Raw genomic sequence first — 20,217 nt, 5'->3', positions numbered from 1 at the left:
ACAAAACACATATAGTCATGTGCATGGGGCCTTAATGGCATGGTCTGCCTCTACAGCAGGTACACAGATAAACAAGAGTTCACATAAGTTGTATTTTTCTAAAATACCTGTTTCTTTCCTGCAAAACTGAACTATCATCTCTGGAGCTCCTTTCATAAAAGCCAAGAATTTCAATTCTCCTATTGGCTTAGTAATAACAGTCATGCGTTGAAGACTTGAGGAGAAGGGAAACTGGTAAAAAATACAGAATCCTTTAACTGGTACCTATCAAAAAGAAAAAAAAATCATCTCTTATGCACTGCTTTCAATAATTTACCAGACCTGTGTCCATTATATACTTTTAAATAAAGGCAGCACATTGGGAAAGATAACACATTGTGTGGAACAGTAGTGTTGGAAAATAGTAGTGATAGGTTTGGTCTGGGAAAACAGGTATTTTCCTCCCAGCATGTGCTGCTGGGCTGATTTACAGCCAGGTGAAGTCAAATACCGGACCAGATTTTAAGTGCCGGTCAGGGTTTTGGCAGCACCTGGCTGTCCTTAAATAGGCAGCTGGGCTCAGAAGCCAGGTCTCTGTGTTGGGATCTGGGAGCCTTTTGTCTGGATGCAGGCTTGCTAATTGTTTGGCGTGAAAACAGGTTGGTGCTGCTATGCTCAAAGACTCTTTGAGGCAGAATGCCCGCATAGTATGAATTACCACCAACACCGCAAGGTGACTTTTTTGCTTGATTATGACTGCTTGTGACTGAACTGTTTGATCCAAAGAACTTGTTGTTGCCTCTATACTGCGTCCGCTAATCCCGTCTACCAGAGCGAAACCCCACACTACTTATATGCATTTTTAATAATTATTAATGGATAAAATGCCACATAATTGTACCACCTACCCAACTGATTATAAAGGGGAAAACACACAGTCGAGTCACATTATTACAACCACCAGCTAATATCCAGAGTCACAACCAGCTCTGACAGCAGCTAGACGGCTGGGAGTGACTCAATAAAGTCCTGATAGGTTGTCACAGGTATCTGGAGCCATGTTGACTGCAGTGCATCCCACAGCTGCTGGAGGGTGTGTGGGGAAGGATCCATAGAGCAAATATGACAATCAAGGTGGTCCCAGAGATGCTCAATTAGGTTCAAGTCTGGGGAATTAAATGGCCAGGGTAGTACTTGTGAGTCTTGGTCATGTTCTTCCAAACAATGTTGGACATTTCTAGCTGTGTGACATGTCATATTGTCTTTTTAAAAGATCCCATATGTCCCAGGGAAGACAATCAGCATGCACAGTTGTATGTGATCTACAAGGATAGATTTATACTCAAATTGGTTGAGAGTGCCTTCCACATGGATGAGTCCAGAGAATGCCAGGAAAATGTTCCACAGACCATAATGCTGCCACCATCAGCTTCTGTTCTTCAAGCAATAGTTCCATGGTATTTGTTCTCTGATGTTTCTTGCCAGTCATGCCAATGTCCGTCCATTCGGAGAAGCAGAAAATGACTAATCAGAGAAGGCAACCCATTGCAATCAGTGGAGGTCCAATTCTGATACTGCTGCAAAAACTGAAGCCTTTTCTGAAGCTGCAACTTCATTTGCAGAGGTGCAGTGACCATCCATCCGCTTCAGAGCCATGTGCAGTAGGGTTTGCTGAACTGTTTTAGACACAGGTTTGGTAGCCCTCTGCTTCATTTTTGAGGTGAGAAGCTCTACTGTAGTGTGTCAATCCATTCTCGCACATCTTCATAGCTAAAGTTCACCTCAAACATCAATGGCAGGTGGTTTTCCACGGTTACCACATTGCCAAGTGACATTTGTCCACTTACAATATACTTTCACAACAGCAGCATTTGAACAATTCATAAACTGCTTAGTTTTAGAAATACGGCTACCCTTGGCCCAAAAGCCAACAATCATCCCTTTTTGCAACTATTACTCATGACAGTAACGAGGGATATGTGTGTAGAAAGCCTATCAGAACATTTGTGGAGTGTGCCTTTGGGATCTTAGCCAGCAAATGGTGTATATTTCTTTTGGCCAACTAGCTGGCCCCGAAAAATGTTAATCATGTTATTAAAGCGTGTGTAGTTCTCCATAACTACATTTGCATGTATGAGGCCACTTCTGATGAAGATGAAGACGTCTTTACAGCAGCAGCCCATGGAGACCCCTCAAGTTGGAAGACCTGGTACAGCAGGACTGAGAGTGAGGGAATTATTTTTAGACTATTGTCTCCAGTTGGTTCATTCCCTTTTCAGCAACAGCACTCTTCACATGGAGCAACATAATTTTTTTTCCCCGTCCCCTCAAACTGACTATACAGTGTATCTATCCTGGATGGATAATTTTTTTAGTTAGTATTTTTGCTTTTTTTAAGTTAGGGACTCTAACGTGGGTTATGAGTTTACATATTTTGCATGCATAATGTAAGTTGAAATGTGTGTGAAATATAAACTAATCCCTCATTATTACAATATAACAAGTCATCTTTAGAACTATATTTATATCAAAATACATTGTGTATTACTTTAAAGAAAAAATAAAACCAATAACCTTTTTTGTCTTTTGTTTTTTTTATTTGAAAAATAAACAAATAAAAAACAATAGTCTGATCTGACAATGTAATGATAATTTCTTACACTATAACCAACATAATTATAAATTATAATAACGTCCTGGTGTGGCCGGGGGACCTTCACATTGAGAGGGCTGGTAAGTGCCTGAGAAGAGGGTCCTAAGTGCTGGGGTGGAGCAGCCTAAGATGCGGAGGAAGCTTGGTGCATATAAGATGTCTCACCAATGTATTGCTGGCCATATTGTTGGAGTGGAGGGGCAAATGTTTGGCGAGGAGGAGGGTAGTGGGGAGGCCTGATGGGTATCTGTGGAGGAGCCCTAGGTGGTGGCTGCCTCCAGAACAATCCCAACTGCACCTTTGGTCCTCAAGTACAGATCCAGAGGCACTATCTTCAAAAGAGGGCCCAGACTACAACCATAAATTTCATAATGGTCCTCCTGGCGGGCTCGGGAAAGATAGTCGAGCACCCGACTATTCACCTCCACTTCAGCTGATGGCATTGGCAACGACTGTTTCCGACGTGCCGGCAGCTGAAGTGAAGGGGCCGACTCCACTGCAGGAGGGATGTGGGGCATGGAGATGGTGGAAGGTCCTGCTTCGGCCATATCTTCCGCAGCCTGTGAATGGGTATTATCCTCCTCAGCTGCGGAAGAATGCTGCTGGGCAGCCTGGTCACTCTCCTCCTCCAGGTTGTCCTCCTTTCTTTAATAGAGAAAGCATTAAAAAAAATGTATAACAAATTACAAATTTGATTTTAGTCCTAGTCCGAGAATTTCCTATACATTACCAAGCATATATGATATATGACATCGCAGGTCCATTATGTCACGAAAGAACATTAGTTGTTCTTTAAAGAGGACCTTTCATCTGTTTTACTTATAGGAGCTAAATACCTGTACTTTCGGGGTACCCCCTGCTGATGCTGCTGGGTGTCATCAGTAGCATAGCACATGTCAAACAATATTGTCAGTAGCATAGCACATGTCAAACAATGTTTCCGTTTACCGTGTCCTATGTAATGGAGGACAATGTTAACAGAAACTGAATAATATATATATATATATATATATATATATATATATATGGACAGTGCACTTACCTAAACTCATGCGCTCATGCGCTTTTGTTCAGGGTTTTTTGACCACACACTTGAGAACAGCGCCTGTGTTACTTTCACCCATCCTTTTTGTATTTGTCATCTGTCATGATAGTCCCTCGACCTGGTGTCCCAAATGCAGGGCCTCTCCTGGACCATCACTATTAGCTTCTCCACATCCATAGGCTTGGTGGGTTGCCTTGGCATCTTCGCTGTGGCTCAGCAAGGGCAGCAATATGTCCAATAAAGCAGCTCTGCACAGGTAGCAGGAGCCAGACACAGAAAATGCTCATTTCCTGTGGACTCTACCTTCAACTGTTGCTAAGTAACATGCTTTAAAAACGGAACGCAACGCATTGCATCCAGATGCAATGCGCTATTCACGCAGCCCTATTCATTTCTATGGGGCCAAGGCTGCGTGAAAAACGCAGAATATAGAACATGCTGCGATTTTCACACAAAACGCAGAAGTGATGCATAAAATAATATATGTACACAGACCTATTGAAATGAATGGGTCAGGATTCAGTGCGGGTGCTATGCGTTCACGTCACACATTGCACCCGTGCAGAAAACTCGCTTGTGTGAAAGGGGCCTTATATATTTATGTGAACAAAATAAATTATGGCTCTCTGGAGGCGATGTAGGAAAAAAAATAAAAAAAATAAAATGTCCGGAAAGGGTTAATTATTTTCCTAAACATTGCAAAAAGCTAGCAAAAATTGCACCAAATCTCAAAAATATCTAAAAGAAGACTGAGGTTATACTGGTATACCAGATTCAGATCAGAAACAGAACACAGAACAGGTGCAAATCTTTCCATTATACCTTCACAGCAGCAGTTGGGGCAGTGTGTTTCTTCATAGCAAAGGTAGGATTGAAGCGCTCTCCATGAGGCCTCCATGAGGCCTCCATGAGGCCTCCATACTTGAACCCAACCATCATGGTGCGGTATGCCAGACCTTGCAGGTGAATTACGTGTGAGGTCACGGTGTGAGCAATAGGTGGGCCGAGGTTAATACAGTTCTGGTTACTCACGGTTATGTCGTCCCTGGGCAGGCTCGCATAAGTGAAAAGGAGAATGGCACAAGGATTCTCTGGGGCACACTCTGGTGTAAGGGACACTGGCCATATGTTGGTTTGAGGTGGCCTTGGTGGTCTGTATTAATGTGCCAGTGGCAATGTCCCTTGTAGTCGTGACGCCAGTACCTTTTGTATGGAGGTACAACCATTTACTATAGTGTTAATAGAGGAACTGAATCTGAGGAAAGCAGGATGAAACTCCAAATGGCACTTTACTGATGATGACTCTTGATAACAATACATCCATAGGCATTAAACAGTCTCTTGATGCAATCCGGCATTAAGCACAATCTCCCATACATATGGGGAAAGGGAAATGCAAATCCTCAATGAAGTACAGGCTCTTGTAACACATAAGAAAGCTCCTGCTCAGACTAGGCTGGTAATAATGAAAGTCTTACACTGGTCACAACTCCGGCCTGATCCTAATCCTTGATTAAAGGTGCTTTTCTGAATCCTGAAACTTCTATTCCAATGTTGTTCTGACAGTTGGCCTTACTGTCCTCAGGATTTAAACTGGAGATGTAGATGCTTCAAGCTATCTCCTACACCTACTACAAAAGTGCATAATAAGTCCTCAGGTAATGACTATCTTGCTAATCCTTTGTCTTGCATAAACGTGATAATTCCTTATATACTCGGCTGCATACAGTTTAGACATTGGTCACCCTGGAAGAGGGATCTATAGGAGCGGATTGCTCACCTCTAGGAAGAATACTTGTAGGCCTTAACACGGGGCTATGGAGCCCACAGGGACAGAGTAGAGAGGCTGGGAAGGGGCCTCCCTCCAGTTATTCAGTTACATTGCTGTTGCTTTCTTGTAGGCTCATGAGAGAACTGTATTGAACTGAACTCTCAATTGGATTGACCTGAGCTCTTTTGCACTGGTTTGGATTTACCTCAACCAGCAACTGAACTGAACTGAACTGCACAGTTCTGCACAGCCTAACTTAGGTCTGAGCTAAGCTCTATATATATATATATATATATATATATATATATATATATATACAGAGAGTGCAGAATTATTAGGCAAGTTGTATTTTTGAGGATTAATTTTATTATTGAACAACAACCATGTTCTCAATGAACCCAAAAAACTCATTAATATCAAAGCTGAATATTTTTGGAAGTAGTTTTTAGTTTGTTTTTAGTTTTAGCTATTTTAGGGGGATATCTGTGTGTGCAGGTGACTATTACTGTGCATAATTATTAGGCAACTTAACAAAAAACAAATATATACCCATTTCAATTATTTATTTTTACCAGTGAAACCAATATAACATCTCAACATTCACAAATATACATTTCTGACATTCAAAAACAAAACAAAAACAAATCAGTGACCAATATAGCCACCTTTCTTTGCAAGGACACTCAAAAGCCTGCCATCCATGGATTCTGTCAGTGTTTTGATCTGTTCACCATCAACATTGCGTGCAGCAGCAACCACAGCCTCCCAGACACTGTTCAGAGAGGTGTACGGTTTTCCCTCCTTGTAAATCTCACATTTGATGATGGACTACAGGTTCTCAATGGGGTTCAGATCAGGTGAACAAGGAGGCCATGTCATTAGATTTTCTTCTTTTATACCCTTTCTTGCCAGCCACGCCGTGGAGTACTTGGACGCGTGTGATGGAGCATTGTCCTGCATGAAAATCATGTTTTTCTTGAAGGATGCAGACTTCTTCCTGTACCACTGCTTGAAGAAGGTGTCTTCCAGAAACTGGCAGTAGGACTGGGAGTTGAGCTTGACTCCATCCTCAACCCGAAAAGGCCCCACAAGCTCATCTTTGATGATACCAGCCCAAACCAGTACTCCACCTCCACCTTGCTGGCGTCTGAGTCGGACTGGAGCTCTCTGCCCTTTACCAATCCAGCCACGGGCCCATCCATCTGGCCCATCAAGACTCACTCTTATTTCATCAGTCCATAAAACCTTAGAAAAATCAGTCTTGAGATATTTCTTGGCCCAGTCTTGACGTTTCAGCTTGTGTGTCTTGTTCAGTGGTGGTCGTCTTTCAGCCTTTCTTACCTTGGCCATGTCTCTGAGTATTGCACACCTTGTGCTTTTGGGCACTCCAGTGATGTTGCAGCTCTGAAATATGGCCAAACTGGTGGCAATTGGCATCTTGGCAGCTGCACGCTTGACTTTTCTCAGTTCATGGGCAGTTATTTTGCGCCTTGGTTTTTCCACACGCTTCTTGCGACCCTGTTGACTATTTTGAATGAAACGCTTGATTGTTCGATGATCACGCTTCAGAAGCTTTGCAATTTTAAGAGTGCTGCATCCCTCTGCAAGATATCTCACTATTTTTGACTTTTTTGAGCCTGTCAAGTCCTTCTTTTGACCCATTTTGCCAAAGGAAAGGAAGTTGCCTAATAATTATGCACACCTAATATAGGGTGTTGATGTCATTAGACCACACCCCTTCTCATTACAGAGATGCACATCACCTAATATGCTTAATTGGTAGTAGGCTTTCGAGCCTATACAGCTTGATGTAAGACAACATGCATAAAGAGGATGATGTGGTCAAAATACTCATTTGCCTAATAATTCTGCACGCAGTGTATATATGTATATATATATATATATATATATATATATACACTCACCTAAAGAATTATTAGGAACACCTGTTCTATTTCTCATTAATGCAATTATCTAGTCAACCAATCACATGGCAGTTGCTTCAATGTATTTAGGGGTGTGGTCCTGGTCAAGACAATCTCCTGAACTCCAAACTGAATGTCAGAATGGGAAAGAAAGGTGATTTAAGCAATTTTGAGCGTGGCATGGTTGTTGGTGCCAGACGGGCCGGTCTGAGTATTTCACAATCTGCTCAGTTACTGGGATTTTCACGCACATCCATTTCTAGGGTTTACAAAGAATGGTGTGAAAAGGGAAAAACATCCAGTATGCGGCAGTCCTGTGGGCAAAAATGCCTTGTTGATGCTAGAGGTCAGAGGAGAATGGGCCGACTGATTCAAGCTGATAGAAGAGCAACGTTGACTGAAATAACCACTCGTTACAACCGAGGTATGCAGCAAAGCATTTGTGAAGCCACAACACGCACAACCTTGAGGCGGATGGGCTACAACAGCAGAAGACCCCACCGGGTACCACTCATCTCCACTACAAATAGGAAAAAGAGGCTACAATTTGCACAAGCTCACCAAAATTGGACTGTTGAAGACTGGAAAAATGTTGCCTGGTCTGATGAGTCTCGATTTCTGTTGAGACATTCAAATGGTAGAGTCTGAATTTGGCGTAAACAGAATGAGAACATGTATCCATCATGCCTTGTTACCACTGTGCTAGCTGGTGGTGGTGGTGTAATGGTGTGGGGGATGTTTTCTGGGCACACTTTAGGCCCCTTAGTGCCAATTGGACATCGTTAAAAAATGCCACGGGCTACCTGAGCATTGTTTCTGACAATGTCCATCCCTTCATGACCACCATGTACCCATCCTCTGATGGCTACTTTCTAGCAGGATAATGCACCATGTCACAAAGCTCGAATCATTTCAAATTGGTTTCTTGAACATGACAATGAGTTCACTGTACTAAAATGGCCCCCACAGTCACCAGATCTCAACCCAATAGAGCATCTTTGGGATGTGGTGGAACGGGAGCTTCGTGCCCTGGATGTGCATCCCTCAAATCTCCATCAACTGCAAGATGCTATCCTATCAATATGGGCCAACATTTCTAAAGAATGCTATCAGCACCTTGTTGAATCAATGCCACGTAGAATTAAGGCAGTTCTGAAGGCAAAAGGGGGTCCAACACCGTATTAGTATGGTGTTCTTAATAATTCTTTAGGTGAGTGTATATATATATATATATATATATATATATACACACACACACACACTGACACTGCTCCATCTTGTGGAGATACAAGTGTAGTGCACCCTGACTAGGCCTGTGTAAAGGATATTTGCATATGGAATAACATTGTGACATGGAGTATATGACAGGAGATAAAATACAAAATACAGGCATATCACATGACATTAATACATAATTAAAATACGTTTGCGGGGCCCACGGTCACTTGAGTGGGACACTGCAATGGGATCCCAAACTAAACCTGGATTCATCACTAAAGACGATACAGTTACAGTCTGCAGCAGTCTAACCTTGTACTGTATGACACCACTGCAAATGAAGGTGACGGTGGCTGGCTGTCCATGGCAGGGTGCCTTGACACCGAATTTATTTCTGCTAAGGACCTGGAAATGGTCTGGGCATAAACAGGGGTGTCTAATGAAGGTGCTACCTGTGTCTGAATGGTGAACAACAAAACTGTGGGAGCTTCTTGTGCTTTATGGTGGATCAAACGATCTTCTCTACTTGTGGTATATCTGACCTGTCTAGAGCCTGTTCGCCCTGTGTACATCCTCACATAACCACTGCTCATAGCACCTTCTAACAGCTAGATCAGAATGACATACATGGCATCAAATTTGTTGAAATGACCATCTGCTTCTCTCTGTTCAATGATGCTCCTCCCTCTAAAAGTCTGTTAACTGGCAAAATGTCTTTAAGTGCATTGTAAAGGCATGTCTAGCAGTCAATGAACAGCCACTCAGTTAGTACCAGATGTTTGGGCCCTGCTGGACCTTTCTCAGTGAGTCTGTGGCTGGAGGACGCCATAAAACAGATATGTGAGCTTGGACTGCAGAAATTTGATAGTCAAGAGGAAAATAAATATAGTATTTAATCTCTGTTTAGAGCTATAGTTTCTATTTATAAAGGAAGTCATAATGCTGTGCCAGATATATTGTGCAGTATGATGAATCGAAATAGTGTTGGCGGACCTCACGTACTTAAAATGGAGCTTGTGAGGGTTCTGTTGAAGCTTCTATGGTTTTGACAGCAAGAATACTGCTGCATGCTGTGCTGTTCTTGCCATAAAAAAAATGGCAGAAACCTTTATGGAGCTCTCGATGGGAAGGATAAATTAAGTTGTAAACATTACAATACAAACATCACCAAATAATTTCCTTCTAAGTTTTGCCAAAACTTACATTTAGTGTATGTGATCTTGGTGTGACAAGAGAATATGAACTAGATTCCCCATCTGTCTTGCATTCTTCAAGCTCCTGAGAAAGTTTGAACATACAAAAAGACACAGGAAATATGTTACTTTATTGGGCCAGATTTGTCAGTTGCCCATAGCAACCAATAATATTCCACCTTTTTTTTTTCAGAGCTCCTTTGGGAAATGAAAGGTGGAATCTGCTTAGTATGAGCAACTTGGCCAGTTTTAATTTACACTAGTCTTGATAAATCTACTCACTGTGTTAAAATTGCATAGCACAATTAAGAATAAGTATTACCCAGCCTGTTCCTTCAAACATCTTCATGTCTAGTGGATCTCCATGTACTTTTCCATCGATTAACACCAATGAATGACAACTGGCCATTGCTCCAATCAAAGGACTCCAGGGTAAAGTACATCCAGGTGTAATGGGCACTGCCTCCAGAAATCTGCTAGACAACAGAGTAATAATTAATCGATAGGGAGAAATATTTAGAAAAGGATTTCTAATTTTATGTACACTAATCAGATCTATAACTTTCTAATATGTTTGTGGTTCAGTCCTCATAATTTCAAGATCTCTATGTGGAAACATTACTTTGTAATCCAGAATATCCTATTAATATGCAGAATAATAAACTAGCTATTCAGTAAACAGTATATTGCTTTAATACACACACAACTTTCATAGACATATAGGAGAATGTATGAAGCCCCAGAATTATGTGTAAAAGTGGGCATGGTTAAAAATGCCACAAAAATTGTTGCAATCATACTCCAGGGGCATAAAAAGTAAAGTAAGATCTCAAAATAGAAGCATTTGACATAATGTTGTCTGAGACTAGAAAAAAATTGTCACTGGCCCTGACATGTGCAGTGCCCCGGAGCAGGGTTACATGAAGTATGTACACTTGTGGACATTTGCCCCTATTTCCCCTATGTAAAGTCATCAACTCCTAAGTTTGTTTTATTTTAATGGGTTAACTTTGAATCCAGAGGAAACAAAACAGGCTGGTTTTGAGAGCAGGCATATAACGCGAGTTTGCGCGCCGCGTGTTTGATTTAAGTGTGTGTTTGTATTAGTGTGTGACTTTAGATTAAGTGACTTCAGATTCAGGGACTTCAGTAAATCAGTTTCTTATTACTGCATTATATTGTATCTTTCGATTTCATTGTGTAATCCCCATTAGTTTGTGTTCCATAATTGACAGCGCCGTCCAGTGCACATCTTGTCTGATGTATGCAGTCCTGGGTTCCGTTCAAGGGTGCATATCATTGTTCAAAATGTGAGCAAATTACCCGTTTGGAATCACAAATTGAGTATCTAAACGGGCGAGTTTCAACACTGAGAGGCGTTAACAATTTGGAAAAGAGTTTGCTGCTCACTGAGCAAGCACTCTATGGCAGGCATGGCCAACCTGAGGCTCTCCAGCTGTTGTAAAACTACAATTCCCACCATGCCCTGCTGTAGGCTGATAGCTGTTGGCAGTCTGGGCATGCTGGGAGTTGTAGTTTTGCAACATCTGGAGAGCCTCAGGTTGGCCATCCCTGCTCTATGGGGTAGATGAGGGGGAGGGTGATAGCAAGGAGGCTAAGGAAAGTGAGGCAGCTAGCTGGGTAACAGTTAGAAGCAGGGTAGAGGGAAGAGTACCAGGGAGGCTAGCCCTGATCTGTCACACCCCAACAAGTTTGCACGGACAGCACTGCTGCAGTTGGACACTTCCTCTGCCAGTCAGGGGAATGTCAGCTCCAGTAAGCAGGGGACCAGGAGAGCAGGGCAGGCCAGACAGGTGATGGTAGTGGGAGACTCTATTATTAGGGGTACAGAAAGGGAAATCTGTCACAAAAACCGCGATCGCCGAACAGTGTGTTCTCTTCCTGGCACTAGAGTTAGACACATCACGGATCGGGTTGACAGATTATTGGGAGGAGCTAGACCCAGCAGTCATGGTCCATATCGGAACCAATGACAAAGTTAGAGGAAGGTGGAGAGTCCTTAAAAATGATTTTAGGGATTTAGGTCAAAAGTTTAGGGCAAGGACCTCAAACGTAGTGTTTTCCAAAATACTGCCTGTACAACGAGCCACACAAGAAAGGCAGCGGGAGATTAGGGGGGTTAACAAGTGGCTCAAGAACTGGTGTAGAAAGGAGGAGTTTGGGTTCCTGGAGAACTGGACCGACTTCTCTGTCAGCTACAGGCTCTATTGTAGGGATGGGCTGCACTTCAATGGGGAAGGGGCAGCTGTGTTAGGGGGAAAGATGGCTAGAAGGTTGGAGGAGTGTTTAAACTAGGGACTGGTTACGTTATAGGATGGGAAGATAGTGCAGATAGAGACCGGGGGCAAGGGAGTGTGACTGGGGGAGGAATGGAAGGAGGGACTAGAACAGTTCAGAAAGAAAGGTGTAGGGTAAAAAATATACATAAACCTCTTAATTGTATGTATACTAATGCCAGAAGCCTGACTAAAAACTGGTAAACTAGAATTAGTGATGTGTGAGGAGGGCTATGACATAGTGGGAATAACTGAGACATGGCTGGATGATAGCTATGACTGGGCAGTTAATGTACAAGGTTGCAGTCTGTTTAGAAAGGATTGTCAATACCAGAGAGGGGGAGCAGTCTGCCTTTTGTGTAAAGTCCTGTCTAAAGCCCACAGTCCGTGAAGATATAAGTGAGCGACATGAACATGAGGAATCACTGTGGGTAGAAATACATGGAGGCAAAAATAATAATAAATTACTAATAGGAGTTTATTATAAACCACCTAATATACCAGAGTCCACAGAAAATCTACTACTAAACGAGATAGACAAGGTAGCAAATCATAATGAGGTGGTTATTATGGGGGACTTCAATTACCCAGATATAGACTGGGAAACTGAAAGCTGTACATCTCATAAAGGAAACAGGTTCTTGGCAATAACCAAAGAATTACCTTTCCCAACTGGTTCAGGACCTTACTAGAGGGACGGCCATATTGGACTTCGTATTAACCAATAGACCTGACAGAACAACAGATGTGCAGGTTGGGGGACACCTGGGAAATAGTGACCATAAAGTAATAACCTTCCAATTATCTACAGGGATGAACAAAAATACCAAACTTCAAAAAAGCAAACTTTAGCCAACTAAGAGAGGGCTAACTAACTGGGACAAAGTCCTCAAAAATAAAAAATACCGCCACAAAATGGGATATTTTTAAAAGCATACTAAAATCTAATTACGAGAGGTACATACTTTATGGGAATAAAAGGTTAAGGAACAAGAAGAAATCAATGTGGATAAATAGAACTGTAAAGAAGGCAATAAATGACAAAAGGAAAGCATTTAAATCACTAAAACAGGAGGGTGGCAAGGAAGCACTGAAAAACTATAGGGAAAAAATAGAATATGTAAAAAAAACAAATAAAAGCCGCCAAACTAGAGACCGAGAGATTAATTGCCAAAGAGAGCAAAACTAACCCTAAAATGTTCTTCAATTATATAAATGGTAAAAAGTATAAATCTGAAGGTGTCGGCCCTCTACAGAGTAATAAGGGGGAGTTGCAGAGAGCGACGAAGAGAAAGCAAATCTATTAAATATTTTTTTCTTCACTGTATTCACTGAGGAAAATAAACTGTCAGATGAAATGCAGAATGTCAAAGTAAATTCCCCATTAAAAGTGCCCTGTCTGATCCAGGAAGAAGTACAACAGCGACTTAAAAATATTAAAATAGACAAATCGCCAGGGCCAGATGGCATACACCCCCGTATCCTAAGAGAATTAAGTAATGTCATCGCCAGACCCTTATTTCTGATATTTACAGACTCTATGCTGACTGGGAGTGTTCCACAGGATTGGCGCATAGCAAATGTGGTGCCAATATTCAAAAAGGGTGCAAAAACAGACCCCGGAAACTATAGGCCGGTAAGTTTAACATCTGTTGTGGGTAAACTGTTTGAAGGTTTTCTAAGAGATGCTATCTTGGAGGATCTCAATGAAAACAAGCAAATAACATCATATCAGCATGGCTTCATGAGGGATCGGTCATGTCCAACAAATTTAATCAGTTTCTATGAGGAGGTAAGTTCTAGACTTGACAGCGGCGAATTAATGGATGTCGTATATCTGGACTTCTCCAAAGCATTTGATACTGTACCACATAAAAGGTTAGTATATAAAATGAGAATGCTCGGACTGGGAGAAAACATCTGTATGTGGGTAAGTAACTGGCTCAATGATAGAAAACAGAGGGTGGTTATTAATGGTACAGACTCAGATTGGGTCACTGTCACTAGTGGGGTACCTCAGGGGTCAGTATTGGGCCCTATTCTCTTCAATATATTTATTAATGATCTTGTAGAAGGCTTGCACAGTAAAATATAAATTTTTGCAGATGACACTAAACTGTGTAAAGTAATTAACACTGAAGATGACAGTATACTGCTACAGAGGGATCTGGATAGATTGCAGGCTTGGGCAGATAAGTGGCAGATGAGGTTTAACACTGACAAATGTAAAGTTATGCACATGGGAAGGAATAATGCAAGTCACACGTACATACTAAATGGTAAAACACTCGGTAACACTGACATGGAAAAGGATCTAGGAATTTTAATAAACAGCAAACTAAGCTGCAAAAAACAGTGTCAGGCAGCTGCTGCCAAGGCCAATAAGATAATGGGTTGCATCAAAAGGGGCATAGATGCCCGTGATGAGAACATATTCCTACTACTTTACAAATCATTAGTCAGACCACACATGGAGTACTGTGTACAGTTCTGGGCTCCAGTGAACAAGGCAGACATAGCAGAGCTGGAGAGGGTCCAGAGGAGGGCAACTAAAGTAATAACTGGAATGGGGCAACTACAGTACCCTGAAAGATTATCAAAATTAGGGTTATTCACGTTAGAAAAAAGACGACTGAGGGGAGATCTAATTACTATGTATAAATATATCAGGGGTCAGTACAGAGATCTATCCCATCATCTATTTATCCCCAGGACTGTGACGAGGGGACATCCTCTGCGTTTGGAGGAAAAAAGGTTTGTACACAAACATAGAAAAGGATTCTTTACGGTAAGAGCAGTGAAACTATGGAACTCTCTGCCTGAGGAGGTGGTGATGGTGAGTACAATAAAGGAATTCAAGAGGGGCCTGGATGTACAGGGTGGGCCATTTATATGGATACACCTTAATAAAATGGGAATGGTTGGTGATATTAACTTCCTGTTTGTGGCACATTAGTATATGTGAGGGGGGAAACTTTTCAAGATGGGTGGTGACCATGGCGGCCATTTTGAAGTCGGCCATTTTTAATCCAACTTTTGTTTTTTCAATAGGAAGAGGGTCATTTGACACATCAAACTTATTGGGAATTTCACAAGAAAAACAATGGTCTGCTTGGTTTTAACGTAACTTTATTCTTTCATGAGTTATTTACAAGTTTCTGACCACTTACAAAATGTGTTCAATGTGCTGCCCATTGTGTTGGATTGTCAATGCAACCCTCTTCTCCCACTCTTCACACACTGATAGCAACACCGCAGGAGAAATGCTAGCACAGGCTTCCAGTATCCGTAGTTTTAGGTGCTGCACATCTCGTATCATCTGAAGGCAATCGTCTATGCTGTGAAGATACGAGATGTGCAGCACCTGAAACTACGGATACTGGAAGCCTGTGCTAGCATTTTTCCTGCGATGTTGCTATCAATGTGTGAAGAGTGGGAGAAGAGGGTTGCATTGACAATCCAACACCATGGGCAGCACATTGAACACATTTTGTAAGTGGTCAGAAACTTGTAAATAACTCATGAAAGAATAAAGTTACGTTAAAACCAAGCACACCATTGTTTTTCTTGTGAAATTCCCAATAAGTTTGATGTGTCAAATGACCTCACATATACTAATGTGCCACAAACAGGAAGTTAATATCACCAACCATTCCCATTTTATTAAGGTGTATCCATATAAATGGCCCACCCTGTATTTCTGGAGTGTAATAATATTACAGGATATAGCTACTAGTGAGGGGTCGTTGATCAAGGGAGATATTCTGATTGCCTGATTGGAGTCGGGAAGGAATTTTTTATTCCCCTAAAGTGAGGAAAATTGGCTTCTACCTCACAGGGTTTTTTTTCCTTCCTCTGGATCAACTTGCAGGATGACAGGCCGAACTGGATGGACAAATGTCTTTTTTCGGCTTTATGTACTATGTTACTATGTTACTATGTTACTATGTTACTAATACTAACCTAAACATAACCCCTTCCTCCCGAAGGGGCAATCTCTACTTTCTTACACACATTTATTGATTTATTCATTAGCATATGTACAAAGAGGAACAGAAGTATTTGAACACCCTGCGGTTGTTCAAGTTCTCACACCTAGAAATCATGGAGGCGTCTGAAAATCACAATGTAGGTGCATTCCCACTCTGAGAGACAGAATTTACAAAAAAAAAAAACAGGAAATCACATTGTATGATTTCTAAAGAATTTATTTGTCTTACACTGCTGAACATAAGTATTTGAACACCTGAGAAATAGCAATAATTCTGGCTCTCAAAGACCTTTTACTGTGCCTTTAAAAAGTCTACCTTTACTTTACTCATTAATCTAACTTAGTAGCACCTGTCTGAGCTCTTTAAAGACACCTGTCCACCCTACAGTCAGTTAGACCCATCTACTACCATGGGCAAGACCAAAGAGCTGTCAAAAGACACCAGAGACAAAATTGTGTACCTCCACAAGGCTGGCTACGGGGCAATTGCCAAGCAGCTTGGTGAAAATAGATCAACTGTTGCAGCAATTGTTAGAAAATGGAAGAGGCTAAAGACGACTGCCAGTCTCCCTTGGACTGGGGCTCCATGCAGGATCTCACCTCGTGGGCTATCACTGATGATAAGAAAGGTAAGGAATCAGCGCAGAACTACAAGGGAGGAGCTGGTCAATGACATGAAGAGAGCTGGGACCATAGTTTCAAATGTCACTGTCGATAGAACACTACGCCATCATGGTTTCAAATCATGCATTGCACGGAAGGTTCCCCTGCTCAAGTCATCACATGTCCAGGCCCGTCTGAAGTTTGCCAATGACCATCTAGATGATCCAGAAGAGGCATGGGAGAAAGTCATGTGGTCAGATGAGACCAAAGTAGAACTTTCTGGTCTAAACTTCACTCGTCGTGGTTTGGAGGAAAAAGAAGGATGAGTTGCATCCCAAGAAGACCATCCCTACTGTGAAGCATGGGGGTGGTAGCATCATGCTTTGGGGGTGCTTTTCTGTGAAGGGGACAGGACGTCTGCACTGTATTAAGGAGAGGATGAATGGGGCCATTTATTGTGAGATTTTGAGTAACAACCTCCTTCCCTCAGTCAGAGCATTGAAGATGGGTTGTGGCTGGGTCTTCCAACATGACAACGTCCTGAAGCACACAGCCAGGATAACCAAGGAGTGGCTCCGTAAGAAGCATATCAAGGTTCTGGAGTGGCCTAGCCAGTCTCCAGACCTAAATCCAATAGAACATCTTATGAGCGAGCTGAAACTCTGTGTTGCTCAGCGACAGCCCCGAAACCTGACAGATCTAGAGGAGATCTGTGTGGATGAGTGGGCCAAAATTCCTGTTGCAGTGTGTACAAATCTGGTCAAGAACTACAGGAATCGTTTGACCTCTGTAATTGCAAACAAAGGCTTCTGTACCAAATATTAGCACAGATTTTCTCAGGTGTTCAAATACTTATTTTCAGCAGTACGAGGCAAATAAATTCTTTTAAAAATCATACAATGTGATTTTCTGATTTATTTATTTTTATTCTGTCTCTCAGAGTGGGAATGCACCTACAATGTGAATTTCAGACCCCTCCATGATTTCTAAGTGGGAGAACTTGCAAAATCGCAGGGTGTTCAAATACTTCTGTTCCTCACTGTATATAAAGCACTACAATGTTCAAGTGTGTTACCTCTGAGGAAGCCACAGTTAGTGACGATACAGTATGCGTGAGGAGCACTCCCCTCCCTCCTTTTCTGCTAGGTGCTATGACTACCTGTACAAATCAGCTATAGGTGATTAGAATTTACAGGCTTCTGTCACCTTTGATTATATGTGTACTTATTGTTTGAGCTTTTATCTATGGTAGTGAGTTAAGATTTTATAAATTGCGGTATAGTATACTCATATGGTTGTGATTCCACTATAGTTCATACTGACACTGAATATTTTATAGGGGAGGGAGTTGTAAGGTTTATGAGCATATTGTAACACGAAACCTGGTATTTTGGAGGTTCTTGTTTTCAGCCAACATTCTGTGTTTAATAAATTTGAATCTTTTTTAGATAAACATTGGGGGTAATTTTTTAGACTGAAATATGCCTATAATAGGCACGGTTAGTTGCGCCGCAATCTGCGACTTTTCCCCGCTCACGCCAGGTCTAAAGCCGTGGGTGTGGCATGGGCGAGGAAGGGGACGGGCCTGCAGGCCTGTCTCATTTACCAGTTTATACGCCTGTCTTAATATATGTGCCCTATTGTCTTTTTGGGCAGTTTTGGCCGTGTGGACAGTTGCATATTTTAGGTAGTGCCAGCCTCATTCTGGTTTAGAATATGATATTTAAATCACTTTAAACATTTTAAAATTTCTAACAAATAATTGCTTACAAAATGTTTGTGCTCCAACATGGTGTTTTTCAGATATGGAAAAAGGTCAATATGAACCTACCTGTTTCCTCCAGAAGGAACAATGCCCCACAAATCTAAGCAATCTTCTGTTAATGTACCTGTCTGAAGAAAAATATACTAGTCTGTAGGTTTAAGCAACAACAACAGATTCATATCATAAACAATTACTTATCAATAACTGCCCAATAGTTCTCATACTAGTCTGATAACTTACACTAGATATTTTAAACATAGCTGTGATACTTTACACAACCAATGCTAACCACAATAGCATGGTGGCACAGTGGTTGGCACTGGTGCCTTGCAGCAGTGGGGTCCTAGGTTTGAATCCAACCATTGACAATATCTGCATGAAGTTTGTATGTTCTCTCAATGATTGAGTGGGTTTCCTCTGGGTACTCTAGTTTCTACCCACACTCCAAAGATATACTAATAGTGAATTTAGATTGTGAGCTCTGCTGTGTAAAGTGCAGTTTAAAGGGACACTGACAGGTGAAATCAGCATATATAGTTAGATATATCACATTACAGGTCTTATAGAGTCTTTTAAAAGCATATAACTATCCCCCCTGTCCACCTTATAAAGAGCGAAATATAAAGTTTTATAACCTGCTTCTCCGTTCAGCAATCTGCCCAAGGGGCGGCGTTTCATGTGAAAATGCACCCAGCCAGCCTTCCCAACTGCCGTTCTTAAGCCCCGCCCAGCTCATCATTATTCACTTCGCTGGGCGGCGGCTAGAACTCTCCCCAGTCCCGATCCTGCGCCTGCGCAATTCAATTCTCCGGGCATCGTTCATGCCCAATCTTCTGCGCCTGCGCCCCGCCGTGCCGTCGGACGCACTATAATTAACCCCTTATATGATGTGAGTGAGCAGCGCTCTGAAGCGCTGCTCTGAACAGTGCATGGCTGAGGCTGCAGCTGCCTCAAAGACGCAGGCTGGTGTGTGTACGCAGGCGCGATCTAACGCCCCGCCGTGCCGTTAGATCGCGCCTGCGTACACACACCAGCCTGCGTCTTCGAGGCAGCTGCAGCCTCAGCCATGCACTGTTCAGAGCAGCGCTTCAGAGCGCTGCTCACTCACATCATATAAGGGGTTAATTATAGTGCGTCCGACGGCACGGCGGGGCGCAGGCGCAGAAGATTGGGCATGAACGATGCCCGGAGGATTGAATTGCGCAGGCACAGGATCGGGACTGGGGAGAGTTCTAGCCGCCGCCCAGCGAAGTGAATAATGATGAGCTGGGCGGGGCTTAAGAACGGCAGTTGGGAAGACTGGCTGGGCGCATTTTCACATGAAACGCCGCCCCTTGGGCAGATTGCTGAACGGAGAAGCAGGTTATAAAACTTTATATTTCGCTCTTTATAAGGTGGACAGGGGGGATAGTTATATGCTTTTAAAAGACTCTATAAGACCTGTAATGTGATATATCTAACTATATATGCTGATTTCGCCTGTCAGTGTCCCTTTAAATAAACAATAGGAACTGGAGAACTATTGATAAACGGGAATGAAGAAATACATTTTCAAATGTAACCTCAAAGGCTGATCACCACAGATCCAACTTCTGTAACTCCCAGTAATCAGCTGTTTATGGAAGGAGAAACCAAATCTAACTATAAGCATTTGTACTACAGTGGGTACATATAATTCAAGGACAGGCTGTGTCCACCAGAATAGGAGCTTTTCTTTCAGAACGGCTCTCCATTTTATTTCATAGTAGGAGAGTTTCAAGCTGGATACCTCCCCTTG

At 42.2% G+C, this 20,217-nt stretch overlaps 1 protein-coding gene across 2 annotated transcripts in view; it reads right to left on the bottom strand.

The window, feature by feature from the left end:
• LOC120997968 (probable cation-transporting ATPase 13A5) overlaps positions 1 to 20,217 on the bottom strand; it is a 275,887-nt gene that overhangs the window by 138,211 nt on the left and 117,459 nt on the right. The window contains exons 13-16 of one of the 2 annotated variants that reach the window (XM_040428353.1): positions 18,507 to 18,568; positions 10,107 to 10,260; positions 9,795 to 9,869; positions 108 to 264 (exon numbers count right to left, since the gene is read on the bottom strand). In XM_040428353.1, coding sequence (XP_040284287.1) covers positions 108 to 264; positions 9,795 to 9,869; positions 10,107 to 10,260; positions 18,507 to 18,568 — 448 coding nt within the window. The remainder of the gene's footprint in view (positions 1 to 107; positions 265 to 9,794; positions 9,870 to 10,106; positions 10,261 to 18,506; positions 18,569 to 20,217) is intronic. The other variant, XM_040428354.1, reaches the window with a different exon arrangement.

This window comes from Bufo bufo, chromosome 4 (genome assembly GCF_905171765.1).
Source record: "Bufo bufo chromosome 4, aBufBuf1.1, whole genome shotgun sequence".
Lineage (NCBI taxonomy): Eukaryota > Metazoa > Chordata > Amphibia > Anura > Bufonidae > Bufo > Bufo bufo.
The sequence above is the reverse complement of the archived record's forward strand: the minus strand, read 5'-3'. Positions and strand labels throughout refer to the sequence as shown.